General features: G+C 53.3%; 1 protein-coding gene across 1 annotated transcript; it reads left to right on the top strand.

Moving 5' to 3' along the window:
• The first annotated feature begins 1,642 nt into the window (after positions 1-1,642).
• LMNTD2 (lamin tail domain containing 2) lies at positions 1,643-18,856 on the top strand. Its single transcript, XM_036765335.1, has 15 exons — positions 1,643-1,698; positions 1,968-2,237; positions 2,437-2,586; positions 2,676-2,763; positions 2,849-3,004; positions 5,730-5,795; positions 5,893-5,981; positions 6,086-6,315; positions 6,409-6,544; positions 6,632-6,827; positions 17,108-17,227; positions 17,364-17,599; positions 17,827-17,948; positions 18,197-18,249; positions 18,698-18,856. The coding sequence occupies exons 1-15, from the start codon at positions 1,643-1,645 to the stop codon at positions 18,854-18,856; spliced, it is 2,127 nt and encodes a 708-aa protein (XP_036621230.1).
• Positions 18,857-18,937: the final 81 nt, after the last annotated feature.

An 18,937-nucleotide genomic window follows, 5' to 3' on the forward strand; every position in this document is an offset into this window, starting at 1 on the left:
AGGAAGGCATTAATAAAGCACCTACTGTGTGCCAGGCGCTCCCCTCAAGGAGCTCGCAGTCTAATGGGGGTGACAACCTACAAACACCTGGGTGGCTCTACAGGCTCCGTTGGAGACAACAGAGGAGGCACTAGATGTATATTTTCATTCATGTCCAGATGGTTTCCTCCATTAGACCTTAACCCTTTTTTGTCTTTGTCCCTTCAGTGCCAAATGGTATCTGGCACATAATAGACACTTAACACATTTGCTGATTGCTGATGACAATGCAGTGGATGTGGGGTTTTTGTTTTTTTTTAGCTCGCCTGAGGGAAAGGGAAGGGTCCCAGCATCATAGGACACAGCTGACAGTAGAAAAGAAGCAGGCTAGCCAGACACTGGCTTTTCCAGAATGGCCCTAGTCACTCTGATGCTATTGGCCCCATCAATGTATGGCCTACAGACACACCCACATGAAAAGAACGGCTCACCTTATCCCATCCTCCTTACTCCCTCTCTTCCTTTTTGTGGCTGAACTGGAGAAGGCCATCTACAACCGGCATTGCCACTTCTCACTCTTCTTCTGTTCGTGTCATTTAGTGAACTCTCCCCTCCCCAAAGTAACCAATGACCTTGTAATGACCAAGGCTAACGACTTTTCTGATCCCTCAAACCCTGGCACCTTCTCATCACCAGAGCTAAATGTGGAATCCTTTTTGGCCTTGGAAGCACTTTTCCTCCCTTCCCTACACTCTGGGATCGGGGGCACTGGCTGGCTTGTGCTTACTACCATGGAATAGTCCATTTCTGGTCTCTCCGGCTTCCCTGGTGAGCTTCCTTCAAGTTTCTGCTGAAATGCCCTTTTCTGCATGACACCTTTTTGGGTGGTCCTGGATGCTTTGAGCTTACAGCCACTTCCTCTTGTCTATCTCATCTGTGCAAAGTTCTTTATATGTTGTTCCCCCCACCCCACCTTCAGACTGGGAGCTCCTTGAGACCAGGGGCTGCCTTTCCTCTGTATCCCTTTCACTTGTCATAGTGCCTAGCGACATGCTTAACCAAATCTAGCTTATAAATCATCACTTCTCTAATTGAACCTTCCAATTCAGCTGAACTGTCGTAACGCTCTTCCTGGGTGACTGATATTCGGCTCCCGTGTCTGTGTCCCCAGACTGGCTGCTCCCCATGCCTGGAGCCTCCTCCTGACCCCCTCACCTACCCACATGGCCTCGGAGGAGACCCAGGAGAGAGCAGCTCTAGCTGGGGGAGGGGACAGTTAAGGGAGGAGGAGGAGGAGGGAATCTCAGGCAGAGGGAAGAGATGGGAGGACCTGCTCCATGTGCCTTGAAGGTCCTCTGAGGGAAGTGCCCCTGACTCCTTCTCTTTCCTGCCCCTAGTGGCTCCCACAGAGGAGGCCGTATCCCTTGTCTAGTGTTGGGAGCACGGCTCAACGTTCTCGGTCTGGGGAAAGCTCTCTCCAGTTCTACCCAGTCAGCTAGCCCTTCTCCTTGGGAAGTTCCTCCAGGACAGCCTCATTCTTCCCAGTTCCACCCCTGCTAGGGCCTAGTGCTTCAGAGGGAGTAACAGGCCTAGGGAATGCTGGGGCACAAAGAACTGCTCCTTACTTCTTGGGCCTTGGGGGCGGGGGAGGGTGCTCATAACCATGGGAACAGCAACAAAGCCCGGGCTCCAGAGCACTGAGCTCACAGTTCGCCTCAGGTGAGGGGGGAGGGGAGGTTGGCCACCAGCAGCCTCTGGCTGTGGTGGTAGGGGGTGGGGGGCAGAAACGTGATATTTGGAAAGGCAGTTTCCTCTTCTGTGAAATGAGGCTAAGGGATCCTGTGGTGCCACCCTCCACCACAGCTGGTGGTGACATGAACTTTTAGCCAGAGCTAAAAGCCAGCCAGTGTCACCTGTAAGGACCCCCTAGGGGTTGGGGCTCTGTAGGGGTGGCTGGAAAGCGCTCAGTCCCCACTTCTCCTCTGAAGGTGGGCACCTCCCCTGGGCTGCAGCCGCCCAGCATCTCTCCCAGGCAGGCTCCCTCCAGGAACACCGAGGATGGCTGGGCAGCCTGCGGAGCAGCGGGGCAGTGATTTGGGGCAGGGGCTCAAGGTCCACGACCCCTCCTGGACAGTGTCCTGGCCCTCCTTCATGTGGAGCAGTGACTATCTGGAGGCCACGGAATCTGGGATAACACCGGAAGGGGCTGAGGGCAAGCTGTCTTCTGTCTCCTTCTTGATGTCTCCTAACAGCCTGCAGTAAGAGCGCTGATGGAGGGTTCAGCAGCTGAGGCAGGGAGTGGGGCTGGGATGTAAGGCCTGAGTCCTGTGGCTCCGCTACTGAGTCTGGGATCCTAGGCCAGGACAGACTCTGGTGTCCCAGGCCCAGCTGAGCATTCGAGGCTCTGGGACCTGGGACCGGGGCCAGGGTTCAAGGGCTGTGGATATGTAATTGCAGTTGTTCCGAGCACCTGGATCCAAAGGTCCTGAGGCTGCTGCTGGCCCAAAAGGAACTGGAGATCCAAGGCCTTCGGAAGGCTGCTCAGTGTCCTTCTGGGAAACGCACCACATACATCCTCCGAGAGCTGACAGACTCCAAACCAGAAAGGTCAGGAGCCCCGATGCCCCCCTCCTCCCCCAAGCCTCTCGCCACTCTCTGCCCCCTCCTCCCAGATCCCCGCTCTGCTGTTCCTGCAGGACCTCCCGGGAGCAGATCAGAGCCCTGCAGCAGCAGATTGAGAAGATGACTCAGGAGCTGAGCCAGCAGAAGGAACAAGCCTGCCGGGTGAGTGTTTCTGGGCGGGGTCTCAGGCTGCCTGCTCTCTTGCTGGGCCGGGGCTCTGTAGCCCCCTCCTCATCTCTCCCTGCAGGAGAAGACCCAGCTGGAGAATCAGCTTCAAGAGGCCAATGCCAACCTGCGGAGCCTGGAGGATGAGGTGCAGACATTCCAGAGATCCTGCCTCCTGCACCTGGCCCAGTCCTCGTGGGCTGGCCGAGTGCTGCGCTCCCAGACTGGCAGTGTAGAAGTGAGTGAGCTGGGCTGGCCACCCTGCCCAAATGTGTGTGTGGCTCCTTGGGAAGCTGCCCCTTCTGCCCTCCCCCCCATCCCCTTCTCCCTTTAATGGGTCTTCCTTCTCTCCCAGACACCTTCCCTACTGCCCACAAACAAGGCCAGGCCTTGGACAGCCCTTCCTGTGGGCCAGCCCCCCAGTCCTGCGGTCCCCACTGCCTCCTCTCCCTCCCTTCCCCTCCTCCCCCCCTCCTCCCTCCCCCTCCTCCTTCCTCTCCCTCCCTCCTTCCCTCCTCTCCTCCCTCCTGCCCCTTCCTCCCCTTCTTTCCCCTCCCCCTTCTTCCCCTCCTCCTCCCTCACCACTCCCCCCTCATTTTACCTTCTCCCCGCTTCTCCCTCCTGCACTCTCCCCCCAACCTCTGTAGTCTGGCCTCCAGCACCACTCTCTTGACTGAAGCTTCTCTCTGCAAACTGTAGCAATCCCTCTTGGGGCACTCAGGCTCTCCTCCTGGAGACACCTGGGGATTCTTGCCCCTGACCTTTCAGGATTCTCCCTTCTGTTGGTCCCCTTCCTGTCTGACCTTTATTACTTCATTGCTGTCCTCCAGCCTGTAATTGTGGGTGTACCCCCTCCCCCCAAGGCCCTGTCCTGGGCCCACTTCTCCTCTCCCTCTCTCTCTCATTTGTCCATCTCATCAGCTTCCATGGAGTCAGTTGCCATCCCTGCCATGCCCTCTCCAGACCTCCACTCCCATGTCTCCAGCTGCTCACTTTAGATCTATGCCTCTGGACGTCTGGAGGGATCTCCATGCCCTCCTCAAACTTCTGGTGGCTCGGCCAAGAGCCTGGCCTTGGGGCCTCCTCATCTTGGCTCATCTGGACACCTTTTCCCATGCTCTCTTTCATCTCTATGGGGGGCCTTTGGCCTTGTCCCGCTCCTTCCTGTCTTCTTCAGTCTTCATGTGTGGCTTTCCTTTGATTGAGTGTCTCTCTCTGGTTTGTACTTAGCTGTTTTCTTGTTGTTTCTGCTGTTTGAGGGGAGTGCCTTGAGAGCAGGACCAGCAGACAGTAGGTGCTTAATAAACGCTCATTGACTGACTGTCATCCCTGCTGTGTCACCAGCCATGCCCATGTCTCCACCATCTTTAAACAATCTTCATGCCTGTTCCTTCTGGCCCACTTCTTGTCTTCCCCTTGTCTTTCTTTCCTCTCAGTCCGGCTTCTAGCCTCATCATTCAGCTGAAACTGTTCCGTCTCGAAGGTGCGCAATCCAGCAGCTTCCTCTCGGCCTCTCCACAGCTATTGATGTTGGCCATCATACTCTTTTCCTGGCTAATCTTTCCTCACTGGCCTTGGCCTGATTCTCCTCCGCCCTCCGAGTCATGCCCACTCATGGTGGGTGTTGCCCAGGGCTCTGGCCCACATGGCCACCTCATCAGCTGCCAGGGACTCCACTGTCCTCTCTATGGAGGAGACTGTCAGACCTGAGCTCCAGCCTCATCTCCCCTGCTTGGTGGATAGCTCAAATAGGAAGACCTCTAGAAACATCCCACCGAACATGCATAAAACTGACCTGATGGTCTTTTCTCCCAAACCCTCCCCTATTCAGAACTGCTGGTGCTTAAACCCCAGACAATGATCTATCTTCCACAGCCGTTTATTTCATCAGCCTGATGTTAGACTGGGAGCTCCCTGTGAGCAGACACTGGCTTAGCACAGTGCCTGGCACACAGTAGGCACTTAATCCTTGCTTGCTGACTGACTTCTTGTTTTCCCTCAGCCTCCTCCTGCCTCCCAATGTTCCTCTCTCTGTTGAGAGAATCACCACCTTCTCATTCCATCCCCTGAGTCCTTCACTTGAAGAATCTGTTTCTTCCCTGGTTTGGGCCTTTCCCCTTTCTAGTCAGTCCTACACCCGGCAGCAGAGGGGGATGAGAGCCCCTGACTTGCCCGGCTGTGCAGCCACTCAGTGTCAGATGGAAGTCAGGTCTTCCTGACTCCAGGCCCACACTCTGGGCACCATGCACCGTGTCGTGTCAGTGGCCTCACTCAAGAACATTCACTGGCTCCTTGTCGCCTCCAAGAATAAAATAGAAACTTTGCCGAGGGTGCAGGGTCTTCTACTATCTGGCTGCAGCCTTGGAAGTGAGGCAGCTGGTGCACAGTGGAGCCTCTGCTGGGCCTGGAGTCAAGGAAGACCCAAGTTCCAGTCTAGCCTCAGTCACTTACTAGCTGTGTGACCCCGGCACGTACCCCCTTCACTTCTGCCTGCCTCTGTCCCACCCCCGTAAAATTAGGGTAATGATAACCCTCACCTCCCAGAGGCAGTGTGAGGATCCCACATGATAGCATTTAGGAACAATTAGCTTTGAGTCCAGTTCTTGGCACATAGGAGATGCCCTAACAAAGCTTCTTTCCTTCCTTTCTCCTAACCTGTCAGACACATTGATCATGTGCCCCTAGCCTGTGCATGGCTCAAGCCAATCTTCTCATGACCTCTCACCATCCTGGGCCTACTGGCCCCTCCAAGGCCACGCTCCCTCACCCTCACCCTGCACGTCCATCCTGTTGGCCCTTGATATGTGTGTGTGTGTCTGCCTAGTTTTTCTCTTGAATCTAGGCACCGCTACTCCATTTCCACCTTGCACCCAGGCCCGGCTTAGCACATAGCAGCCAGCATGCAGGTGGGGGGTGGGGAGGCAGGTGGGCCCAGCTGTGTCTACCAACCCAATTCTGCCCAGGTGGTACCAACCGAGGCCCTGATGATGGATTTGAGTGACCAGTATCTGGACCAGAGCTCTCCAGAGGTAAAGCTGTGGGGAAGAGGTGGGGAGGCTCATCATCAGGGCTCATGGGTGGGGACACGCACATGTCAGGCCCTGGCCCCACCTCTGGGTCTCTCAGGGGCATCACTTCCGCTTGGAGGATGTGGATTGGAACAGCGTAGCTCATCGCTATCCCAACCTGTTTGAGGACATTTATAGCAAGAAGAGGTACAGGCCCCTGGTCTTGTCAGGTTGAGTCCACCCCCACCCCCACCCCATGTGTCCCACCAAGGGTGACTGGGACTCCTGGGTTTCTCTCACCTCCCCCTCAGGCCCATCTCTGCCCATGTCATGGACTCCCTAGACTATCCTGACTCCCACCCGGAGAAGTCCCAACGCCGAGAGAAGAGCGTAGACTGGAGTCTGCTGCCACGCAGCTCCCCTAGCTCCACGACCACAGAGAGGGTCTCCACTGACCACACCAGTGTTCCCTCATCCATAGGCACTGACTCTAGCCCCTCCCTCACCTCGACGACCCAGGAGCACGAGGTCGGCAGCCCTGGTGAGCATCTTGGCCGCCCCATGAGGAGGACCCTGGTTGGGGGAGTGGGGTGGGAAGTGCCCCGGCTGGCTCTGATTTGCACTCCCTGGACAGGGGCCCTCCCTGCCCTGGAGCTCAGGAGACCCAAGGTGCCTGTGGACAGCAGCAGCAGCAGCCTCTGTGCCGCCGTGGTTGGCATTGGCCTGGCGAGGCAGGGCTCGCTGTCCAGCTCCCTCCAGGACCAGGGTGGGTGAGTGCCCTATGAAGAGTGGGGGGCTGGGGATGGGGCTGTTCACGGCCCCACCCATCCCAGGCCTCCTGGTTCTTGTCTCCCCAGGAGGAAGGCCTTGGACTCCTCCCTGAAGATTGTGAAGGTCGACAAACACGGCAAGTTTATCCGGGTCCTCAACGAGTCCCTGGAGGAGAGCGTGGACATCAGCGACTTTATCCTCAAACAGCTCATTCATCACTTTCCTGTGTGTATCTACCGCTTCCCCAAGGACACGCTGCTGGGCCCACAGCATCACATCACGGTCAGTGCCCCTGCCCCCCAGTGCATTGCGCCAGAGCAGGCCTGGGTATCCTCTGAGAGGCTCATCTGGGCTCCCTCCTGCGGCTGCCAAGGAGGTTCAGAGGCAGAACCTGTCCTGGCATAGTTTTGGCCCTTCTCTCTGCCCCCAAGAGCCCGGTCTGGGAGGCCTTTGGCATCAAGTCCCCCGCCTAGACTTGGGGAGACCAGACTAAGGCTCAGTGTGGGCCCACCATTTCCTGAAGCACAAAATGTGCATTACTTAGTGGCTAAGTCCTTGTGTCTTTGTGATGGCATCACCTTTTGGCCCCTGGGACATCCGCCCTCTGTTTCCCCAAGGGGATGGTGGATGGAGAGAGAGCAAGCAGAGGCTGGTGACTCTGCTTGCCCTGCTGGTTCTGGCGGGCATCATTGTCACCATCAAGGAAGGCTGGGGTGTCTGGTGAGTACTTGGGAAGGACACAGAAGGATAGGAAAACATGGGAAAGGGCACTAAGAAGACCATGATGAGAGCAGATTTTATTGTTCTGACTTGTGCCTCCTAGTGGATCCCTGGCCTAGGAAGAATGTTGCCCTCTAGAATTTTGCCAGGAGCCCAAGGCCATTGCCCGTCCATTGCCAGCAGGCAGATTCTCTTCTCTTCACTCGGGACATTTATCCTTCTTTGGTTCTGTAGAACCACTCTCACCCCTTCTCCACAGCCTTTCTCTCAGATCTTTTCATGCCCTGGGGTGCAGCTCCCCTGGGCCAAGAGGGCCGTTAAGGCTCTTTCTTCTTTTCTTCCTTCTTCTTTTAAAATGTTTTATCAGTGTGACCCCCTCCTCTGCCATCTGTCAAGATGAGTCTTGACTCTGCTGCCTTCTTGGTCGGCTCGTGGAAGTCTTCCCTTCTCCATTTGTGGAGGTCTTCCTCAGGCAATGGGCACGTCTCTCCTTTGCTTTCTGGACGGTTTTCCTGTCACAGGCTCTGTGGCTCAATTATCACTTGACCCAAGGGTTCAGTCTTCCCGCCCCAGTACCTGGCTCTTCCTTGTCAGTCACAATCGTGTCTAGAATAGTAGCAGTTTCCTTTGTTGGGGCCTCTACCTTATGAAAGATGGAATTATGATTAAGGATGTTTGTCAGTGCTGCTTTTGGCAAGGGGGTGGGGCTAATTCAATTCCAATCACTAAAGAAGCATTTATCTCATGCCTACTGTGTGCTTGGCATTGTATCATGCCCTTGGGATACAAGGATGAACACTAACAGGGCCAGGGAGCGTGTGCACACGTAGGTATGTACAGACTATACATGGCCCATTGGCATGTGTGCCACATATAAAAAAAAGTAAGAGAGGTTCGTGTGAAGGCGACTTGTGTGTAACGAGGCTGAAAAGGTAGGTCAGGGTGGGTCGCCAAACAGGAACATCTATCTGGTCTCAAAGGAGACTGCTTCAGGAGAATCACTTGGGCAGCTGGACACAAGTTGAATTGGAGGTGGGGGGTAGGAGATGAGATTGAAGGTAGAGACCAATTCAGAGACTACAGAAGGTGCTGAACTAGGGTGGAGATCTGTGAATAAAGAAGACAGGTTTGAGAGGTGTGGAGGTGGGAGAAGGTTTAGTAACTTATAGAATATTGGGGGGGAATGAAAGTGAGGAGCAACTGAGGGTGTAAACCTGGGAGGCTGGGCCGGCTGGGGGTGGGGTGCCCCAGGCAGAAATACTGTTGGAAAAAGGTAGCTTTAAGGGAAAGATGAGGACTTCATTGAGGCCGTGTTGACTTTTAAATGCCTTCAGTTCAAAATGTCCAGTAAGCATGTATTAAAGTGGAACTGGGTATATAGATTTATGAGTCGTGGTGGGCAGGGAAATGCTTATTACACCCGTGGAAGCTTGTGGACTTGCCGAGAGGCTAGGGAGAGAAGGTAGAGCCTAAAGGACATACACTCACACCTGAGGGACAGGACTGAGGAAGAGTAGTCAGTCACGTTGGAAGAGAACACGCAAAGAACAATGTGGTGAAAAGCCAGAGAGGAGACAGACCTGGGGAGAAGCCTAGAAGTGTCCGAGAGGCCAGCGAGGATGAGGACTGAGGAGATGCCATCGGGCTGAGCCATCCAGAGACGGCTGCCAACTTTGGGCAGAGCAGATTCCATTCTTCACCAGTTTATAGAACAAGTATATTCGGCAAACATTTATTAGGCACCTACTAGACACTGAGGTTACAAAGACAAATGGAAGGAATGGTGGCCATTCTACCCTCACCACAATTAATCAACTAAGTAAATGAGGTATTTAAGGAATTTCCAAAGATCTCATCACAGTTAATTTGAGAAGATCACATACTTTTGTCTATTGAGTGAAAGGCAATGGGCTCTGCATGAGGAGACGTCTTGTGACTGGTTAAGTACCGTACAGCAAGTCACTTTGGAGTCATGGTGTGCAGTGGCAGGCCAGCAGAGTGGTAGATGACCTCTCCCTCTCCCTCTGCCCTTCCCCTTCCCCCTCCTCCTCCCCCTCTCCTCCCCTTCCCCTCTCCCCCTTTCCCCCTTTCCCTTCTCCCACTCCTCCCCTTCCCCTTTCCCCCTTTCCCTTCCCTTCTCTCTCTCCCTCTTCCTCTCCTTCCTCTGCCCAAGGGAAGGTACATTTCAACGGCTGAAGGCTGCCTCCTTAACTTTGGTTTACTGGCTAGATTTCTTTCTCAAAACCAAGCCCTGATCTGGCAAAGATACCTCACCTTGAGAGGAGTGCATCCTGGGATTGGACTGGTCCATCCCTGACACCATCTCTCCCACAGTAAACTTCATGGGTATTCCCTCTGAGCCACAACTTGTTGACTACTCCTTTGGCCCATATGTATGTGCTTCACTACGTTTGTCCTTGAAGTCTGAAGCTGCTTTCTCCAGGGATCTCGTGTGTACAGGGGGAAAGTGTGTCTCTGGTTCAGGGGGAGATGTATGCCAACTGTATGTTGCCTTAGTAAGTACCTTTGCTAATAGATAATTAAGTTACTTGCTGATTGTGAACTGGAAACACAGCAGTGGGGGCTCATGAGCAACATCCCCAGGTTTATACCTCTAGAACCAGGAGGAGAGTAGTGGTCAACACCCTCTGGGGACTCCAACCCACAGGGCAATTGCTCATGTGAGTGAGTGGCTTCATGGGGTTGCTACACAAAAAATGAAAACATCCCCTTCCCTCAAGTGTACATTTGAGGTGTGTGTGTACAAAATGGACACAGACAAATAAATGCAAATTTCATACAAGGGAATGGAAGTAATTTCCAAAGCTAGAGAACACTGTCAATGAGCAGTGGAGAGAATGAGGAGGGCCCTTATGTAGAAGGTGAGTGAGGGATTCTGAGGCAGAAGTGAGAGGGGAAAACATGCCTTCCCAGCATGATGGCTGGCCAGGCAGGAGACAGGATGGCGTTTACAAGAACTGCTGGCAATCTGTGTTCTGACCTCCGAGTACCTGAAGGGAGCCGTACTTGTAGATGTTCCACCTCAATGTGGTATCTCCATCTGTCCTCCAAACTCCTCTTCTACTTCGTCCTCCCTGGCTGATTGTGAGGAGGCTCCCAATAACAATATTGATTTTGGGTCATCCTCTATAGATCTCTGCAGAACATCCCCTGTGGGAGTCAGATCTCAGCCATGGGCCCCATCCCACCATGTCTGCTCAGCATTAATGATACAAACCTAGTGAAAACATGGGCAAGTACATAGAGGTTCCTTTCAGACTGGCCTGGACCCATTTCACAACACTTTGGGTGCAATTATTCAAGAAGCTCCGTTGACTACACGCAGTTCACATCTCATGAGGATACCGTGAGAGACTTTGTCAGATATCTGGCTGATATTCAGGGGTACGACGTATGTGACATTCCTTTCATCAGTCTAATAACTGTCCACTAAAGAAAGGGGGTGAAATCTGTATAAGGGGCTAGTTGGCCACTGATCGACGACTCCATCCCATTCAAGGAAACGATAAGATGTCTCATCGGTCAGTTTGCTCTTAGGTTATGGACTAAGTGCCAAAGGAGCCTTTTATTGCAAAAGTTGGATTAAGTTCACTGAAGAGGAACTGTCTGGGGAGGAGTGGGGGAGGAGGAGAGGCCTTTGTTCCAGCTTTGTCTCCTCCTCTGCTGCCCCAGCCCTTTTGCCGGGGGAAGACTGAACAGATGATTGTTGAAGGGTCTAGAAGATGGCAGACTGCCCATCTTCCTTCAGATGCCCTAGCCCTCCCCTGGGGTCAGCATCTACACAGGGGGCCCAGGACAGACTTGGTGTGGATTCACGGCCCCAAAGAAATGATACCACATCTAAGGGTAACTTTTTCAGCACCCACAAAGGGGAGAGACAGATGTCCAGTAACCAGTTACTGTGAGTTCTCTGCTTGGCCACATGAGCCCTCTAATCTAGAGCCCACTCTCCCCTGGGCTCTGCATGGTTTTGCAGAAGCATGTCCCATCCTTGGCGGTTGGGGGAGGTTGTACCCACAATTCTTTTTGTCAAAATAATAGTGAAGTATTCAGTTTCAGTAGCATCTGACCCTATGACCCCATTTGGGGTTTTCTTGGCAAAGATACTGGAGGGGTCTGCTATTTCCTTCTCTAGCTCATTTTACACATGAGAAAACTGAGGCAAACAAGGTTAAGCGACTTGCCCAGGGTCACACAGCTAGTAAGTATCTGAAGCCGGATTTGAACTCAGGAAGATGATTCTTCCCAACTCCAGGCCTGGTGCTCTAGTCACTGTGGCACCACCTAGCTGCCCATAATAGTGAATACCCATCTCTAAAAGATACTTAAGACTGGCTGATGAAGCTGATTCTCATCTGAGCATTCTTGAAGGTGGAGGCATTAGAGAAATCCACTGCATTGTCCCTCAGTGGTACCCCTAGGACCCTGGAAGGGGGGCATCGTGCAGATGTAGTCAGCCTAACTCTGGGAACCTGGTGGTCAGTGAGGGTTAGGGTTAGACTTCTGAGCTTCCCTGGGTTAGTCCTGCTTGCATGACCCATCCTTGATGAAGCTGTGATCTTTGTGATGGCTGCTTCCTTTGCTGAATATTCACTAATATTCCTTTTATCACACACTTGAGAAGGAATTGGTCCAAGTCACCAGCCCATAGTTTGCAGGCCAATAGTGAGGGTTGGCCATATGTCTGATCCCTGAATGACTTCAGAACCTTGGCATTGGAAGGGGCATCAGAGGCCAACCCCCACTTGAGCCAAAATCCCTTCTAATGGCCCTAAGGTCATCCAGTCTTGGCTTGGGGAGCTCCAGTGAGAGGGATCCTACCACTTCACATTTTGGGATGATGGTTAGGAGCCCAAGTCAGCCTCTATAACAGGCACTCCCAGCTCCTGCTTCTGAGCCCTGAAACAAGGGTATTTTCCCTTCCATGAAAATTACAGAAAGCACCTACGGGGCTAATCATCCCTGCTTCCTTCTGCTGACCCTTTGTCTCCTTCTCTGTCCGAGTCTTTCATGTCACCCTCCTCTCGATGGGGCTCCATACTGCACATAAGTTGGCTAGGGTCCAGGCTGGAGGGAGGTCCACCTCCTTTGTTCTAGGCCCAAGACTGCACTCGTTTTTGGGGGCTGACCTACCACACTGTGGACTCTTGGTGAGCTTCTAGCCCATGGAATGTCCCCCTTCATCCTTTTCACTCTTAGATTTGTGATGGAGATTTGTGGACCCCTTTGCATTGACCCCTATTCTGTCTCATCTTCTCATAGGGGCCCCATTTTCCTGATCTGTTCTGCTCCCTGTCCACTGATTTCCTGCTTGTGCTGCCTCCCAGCTTTGGCCCAAGCTCGCTTCCTCTTCAGAGCAAGATAACATCTTTCATCTTCTCAAGTTGTCCCCCTTTCTCCTCCCCAACCTCTCCAGGTGCTGAAACCAGAAGAATCTGGCCTGGTAGCTTCTTCCCTTTTCCCACCTGCTCCAAATCTTCTTCTCTTCCTTGGATTCCGTTTTGGGCCTTCATGAAGCCTCCCACATCACCTTGAGGACTGCTAACATTGTCTGGGGTCCTGGCTGGCAGAGCCTTGCAGGCTTTGTTCACAAGGAAAACAATGGTCTCTGGGGCCCTGCAACTGTATCCCAGCAGGATACAAGCCCATTGCTTCTATGGGCCTAGGAGATCAGGCCCCAGGGTGAGGACCCAGGAAACAACTCAGGTCTTTGGGGCCAGAGGGCACACTTTGGCCCTTGCGCCATTTCCCAGTGCCAGGCAGTTGAGCATCGATGTCTGCCAAACCAACTCTCTCTTTTCCCAAGTATGCCCAGCCCAGGCACTACTCTGTATCTATTTCTGATTCTGTTGCAGAATCAAGCTGCCTGAACTTTGAGTCTGTACCCATGGACCACCACTCAGAGGCCTGGGCCCAGCTCTTCTGGAGCGGCTGGGACATGCTGGGCTGCAGTTGCCCTCGGGGGCAGGAAGAGAGCCAGTCAGGACCAGGTTTGCTTATTGCTGTCCTCAGGGCCACCATCCTTGTCTGGAATGTCTGCACCAGGCATCCGTGTTGACTGAGGGTAACTGTTCAATCTATGCCAGAATCTTATGTGCCCCACTTGGGTCTGTGGGACCCTGTCCATCTGCTCCAAGCTTGATTCTGGGAGATTCTTTGGAGAGCCCCACTGTGCCTCCCGGGTGCTGAAGCCCTGGGGGCCCTCTTCACATGGCTAGCAAGGTGGCTTCAGGGTGTGCTTGGCCCTGAGTTCTCTGTCCCTCTTCTTTTCTTTCAGTAGGGTGCCTTAGCAAGGACACCAAGGGTTTCTTTGGTGAATGGGAAGGCCCTTCTAAAAAAGGTGGCAGCTTTCTTGAATGTCCGCAGGTACAGGGCCAGCAGACTGCCTCTTATTCTTGTATCCAGCACTGCCTGGGGCCATTCCGCCTCACCCCGTCCCCCCTGCCCAGTGTCAGGCCACCCTCACCCTGGTCAGCACATGAGTAGGGCAGCATAGTTCCCTGACAGCCCTGCTCTTTGCCATCTCTCTGGGAACTTTAGGTCGAGCTATAGTCTCAGGCCATTAACATCACATAGCCGCTGTTTCTCTCCTACAGCCCTGTCCTCCCCACCTTCCCCCACAAAAGCCTGACCAGAATTCCGTTGCCTAGGCCTGGAGTTAGGAAGACCTTGGTTCAAATCCAGACTCAGACACACTTGCTAGCTGTGTGACCCTGGGCAAATCACTGAACCTTTATTTGCCACAGGGGAGGGTAATAGCACCTACCTCTCAGCGTTGTTGTGAGAATCAAACAAGTGTTTAGCATGATGCCTGGCACACAGTAGGTGCTCCAGAAGTGGTTATGTCATTTCTTCCCCCTACTTCCCCCTAATGCAGATGACCCTCAGGTATATTTCTCCATTCCTAACCTCTCTTTTGACCTCTAGTCTTCCATCTCTTGTTTGTTGGACATCTTGAAACCATTGTCCTATAGACATCTTACGCTCGTTGTGTCCAAACCTGATCTTTCTCTTCAAACTCTCTCCTCTTCCTAACTTCTATATTACTGCTGAGGGACTCCCCCATCCTCCCATTCCCCTCGGCTCACCCCCTAAGAGTGATCCTGGACTCCTCACTCTCTCTCCTCACTCTCCCCCGTATCCAGTAAGTGCGAAGGCCTGTCTTTTCTCCTCTGCCGCATCTCTTGTCAGTTTCACCTCTGCCACATTTCTTGTCTATTTCACCTTTGCAGCATCTCTGATTGATTTCACCTCAGCAGCATCTCTCCAACACGCCCCTTCTCTCTGACACCACTCCCACTCTGGAGCTGACCTTCATCACCTCACACCTGGACTATCATAGTAGCTGCCGGGTAGGAGGTGCCTGCCTCCGTCTCTCCCCACTCCAGTTCATCCTCCATTCAGCCACCAAAGTGACCTCCCTGAAGTTCAGGTCAGACCGTGTCCTCCTCTGCCTCTACCCTAACCCCCAATCTGAGTGGCTCTCTAGCCTCAAGCCTCTACTTGGTTTGTATAACCCTTCACACTCAGGTCCCTTCTACCTTTCCACTCTTCCTACATTTATGTCATTTGTGTACACTGTAGTCCAGTGACACCAGCCACCTCCCCATCTCTTGACATTGTACCCATGCTGGAAGGCTCTGCCTCAGCATCTTGGCATCTTGGCTCCCTTCAAGTTCCAGTGAAAATCCCACCTTCTGTAGGAAGCCTTCATTCTAGTGCCTGCCCTCTGTTGGTTACCTCCTATTTATTTTCTCTATGTCTGCATGTTGTTTCCCCCATTAAACTATGAGCTCCTTAAGGGCAGGACCCTATTTTTTCCTTTCTTTGTATCCCCAGGTTGCCTCCAGTGAATCTTTATACCCCCTTAGCACAGTGCCTGGCACATGGTAGATGCTTAATAAATGGCAGTTCACTGACAATCTTTGCAGGTCCTGGTGTTGTTAGAAAATCCAGGAATGAACCCACAAGGTGTAGAGAACTGTCAACTTCATCTAGAACCACTTCAAGTCTTTCTAGTGCTAAGGAGTCCCCATCACCCTTGATGGTGAGGGTATCAGAGTCAAGTGAAAGACATATGCTTAGATAACACCCCCTCCTGGGCCATGCTCCCAACTTGCCCTGAGGGTTGTCTCCACAGAGCATCCGCTACTTTGTATTCAAGGAATACCCTGTGGGTACCACTTCTACTATGACAACTCACATGCCCCCCCCTGGTGTGTATGGCCTTAACAGTCAGCCAGTAGGTACAATTATCTCTTAGCACAGGGATTTCTAGGACAGAACAAAGTCAACAAAACTCTCCACCACCTCCCCACGCTCAGTGAACCCAAGGTATACTTTCTCACTAATACAGCATCTGGGAGGGAGAGTAAGCACAAACTTAGAAAGCGAGAGTGAAGCAGGCATACATGGAGCACATAGTCAAGGCAACTCACAGTTACAGAACTTTGGCCCTCGATAACCTTTCTCGCAGAGCTCCCCTTTGGGGCTCTGGATGCCCCATTCAGCAGGGCTTGCAGGGTCTTTCAGGATCTTCTCTCTGCAGTTTGACTTTCAAATGTTAATGTTAGCTTCTACTATTTCTTAGGATTCAGAGCTAGCTCTCTTCTCTGCTTCCACCCTCACATATCTGTGTCTACATCTGACAGCAGAGTGAGTGTCCCTGTCTGACTGCTGCCTCCTCTATCAAGGAATGAAGCCCAAACTACTGGATATGCTACTTCCTGGGAGAGTAGCCCCATTGCTAGATGCCTCATCTGATTGGAGGAAGGGACAGAATCCCCTTCCCCTTCCTCTAGAAGTGAAGAGTTGGGTTCCTCCCTGACTACTGGCTCCTACTTGAACTGCAGAGAATTCTTAAGCAGCTAGGGTATGGACAACTGTGTGGACAGTTCTCAGCCAGCCAATGGCATCGGCCCTTTCCATTGTATCAGATAAAGGTATTCACACTCCACAAAGCAGGATCACTGGGTATGACATCTCGGTGACATCTGGTTATCTGTACTGACCTCCTGGGGTGTTAACACCTTCTCCTAATCTCTCAAGGATTCTTCTATCTATGTACTCTTCCTAGGGGATTGGAGCCCGTGGTCCACTCACTCTGTACTCAGCCCTCCCCTTTAGCACAAAGGGCTTGGAAAGGTGCCCAAGTGACATCTCTTCGACAGAGTGTGTGTGTATGTGTGTGTGTGGGGAACCTTTGTCACTCAGGGAGCTGGCAGGGACCACTAGCTGCAGCTGTCAGTTTCCATGACTTGCAGACAGACACCTGGGCTTCTCCCTATGATTACCACTAGCCACCGGGACATCTTGGTCCCTTCCCATTCTGCCACTGATGTCCAGGGGTTTTCCTTCTTTCCTCCGGCTGCATCTCCCCAGACTCTGCTACTTGTTAGCCTCTGCTCATGACACCAGCAAACAGCTGGACAGTTGTGACCATGCTTGGAGCCATCACATAGGCTTGTACGGAACATAGTTCTCAAGTAGAACTCTGCATTGTAAGCAGGATTGTGCATTGCAGAAGCCATCCCTGTTCCCTTGTGACTGTTCTGAAAAAGTCCCTTGCCTCATAAGAGGACCCTAGCAATGAGTACAAATGACCCCAAAGCTTCAGAGCCTCTTAGAGTGGCGGGATTGGCCTGGGCTCCAGGGGGATTCTCAGGTCCAAGCCCCTCTGTGCCTCTCCTAGATATTCCCTCTCAGTCTCCATTTCCTGAGTATTTCCCGCTGCCTAAGGGGAGAGGCTCCTGAGGGAACACATCCTTTCCCATGAGGCTGACCCAGGGCTGGGGACTGGTCTGACAGGACTCTTGGGGCAGGTGTGGGGTGAAGGGGTCAGCTTGGCAAGGAAGCGCGTGCCTCAGACACTACAAAGGGAGCTGATCCATTTCTACACCAACCCTGGCTGTGTCACCCTCCTGCTGAACCCCAAGGGGCAGGTGAGTGGCAGGGGCCATGGGAGGGAGGGCTCTGGTCCCTGGGGGAGTGGCCACCACAGGTGTGGGGACACCACTGTGGGCAGGGCAGGCTCTGGCTCCACTCCTGGGTGGATGAGGTGACCAGTCAGTCCCCCAGGTGATGAGCGAGTATCAGGCACAACACTATGTGACCGAGGCCTCCAGATCCTTCGCTGACCACATGGACGTGTCTATCGACTGCTATCCCCTTCTTGAGGCCGAGAGAGAGAAGCCCCAAGAGGCCCCAGGCCTTGGTAGCAAGAGCTGCCGCCGGCATTTCCAGACCCGAAAGAAGACCAAGCTCCCAGGGCCTCCCCTGGGCCTGGAGGGCCATCCTGGGCCCCACAGAGGCAGGTGTGCAGTGGGAGGGAGGGGTGGGATCAGCCCAAGCTTCGTCAGCTCCCCAACCCTGGGCTACATGCCTTCTTACTTTCCCCTTCCCTTATTGCTATGCCCATCCCTAATTCCTCAGGGAACACAGCTCTGCGGGCCCCTGAACCTCACCCATTCCCCTGCCCCATGCCAGTCTCTGGACAGTGGTACATGCCCAGCCACTCACACCGCCTGCTGCCTCCACACAGGCCCCTGAACCCCATCCCCAGCATCAACGTATCCAAGAGCTTCAGCCAGCAGGAGGCTAAAGAGGCTGTGGCCTACAGGGAGTCTCTTCATGGTGCCATGGTGCAGCTCCCCAGCATTCCAGGTGTCCCACCAGGAGCGCCCTCATTCCCTCCCCTCCCCATCACTCATCCCTCTGTCTCACGTAGACTGTTCCCCGTGAGTCCCCCGGATCTTCTCCCCACCCAGGGGAAGGTGGAGGTGGGGTGGGAGGGTTGGCTGCTGAGGGCTAACTATTTTTCCCATGACTCTCCCAGATCTCCATCCCTACCCAGAGGGGGTTGGGGGTAGGAAGGCTGGCCCCCACACCATCCCTTTATCTTCCCCAAACAGAACTGGTACAACTGCCAGACATTGGCAAGAAGATGCAGGAGAAGTGCATTCCCGTGAGTGGCCTGTGTTTGTAAATGTGTGCGCGTGTGCGTGTGGTGTGTGTGTGTGTGTAAGACCTTATACCTTGGGAGTATGTGTGAGATGTGTTTGTATAAGACCTCATAGCCTGGTGTGTATGTCTAAGACCTCTCAACCTAGGGTGCTTTGTGTGTGATATCTATATCTATATCTATATGCGTTTACATAAGATTTTACAACCTGGAGTGTGTGTGTGTGTGTGTGTGTGTGTGTGTGTGTGTGATATGTGTTTGTGTAAGACTTCACAACCTAGGATGTGTGTGTGACATATAAGTGGGGAGATTGTGTTTGTTTGGAGGAAGGGGCTAGCCTGGGAGCAAGGCCCTGTCCCTCTGGGGGCCAGGAAGCCTCTCTAAGCAGCACAGGCAGCCCCCCAACCAGGCCCCCTTTTTCCATGGCTGGCCCCCTCCCTCCCTCCCTCAGAGAGCAAACCAGTTCCTGCCACCACGGATCTGCAGGAAATTCATAGACATGGACTGTCCCATGGTAGCCCTGAGTGTGCAGAAGACCTCAGAGAGCAGATTTGGGCTGAAGCATCTGAGTTATCCCCCCATCACCAAAGAGCTGAGGGATCCTCTGTGAGGGGGATGGGGGATGGGTTGGGGGGTGCACAGACATGTCCCACAATACATATGCCTCGAGTAGCTGAGCGGCCTGCGAAAG

Source organism: Trichosurus vulpecula, chromosome 6 (assembly GCF_011100635.1).
Source record: "Trichosurus vulpecula isolate mTriVul1 chromosome 6, mTriVul1.pri, whole genome shotgun sequence".
NCBI lineage: Eukaryota > Metazoa > Chordata > Mammalia > Diprotodontia > Phalangeridae > Trichosurus > Trichosurus vulpecula.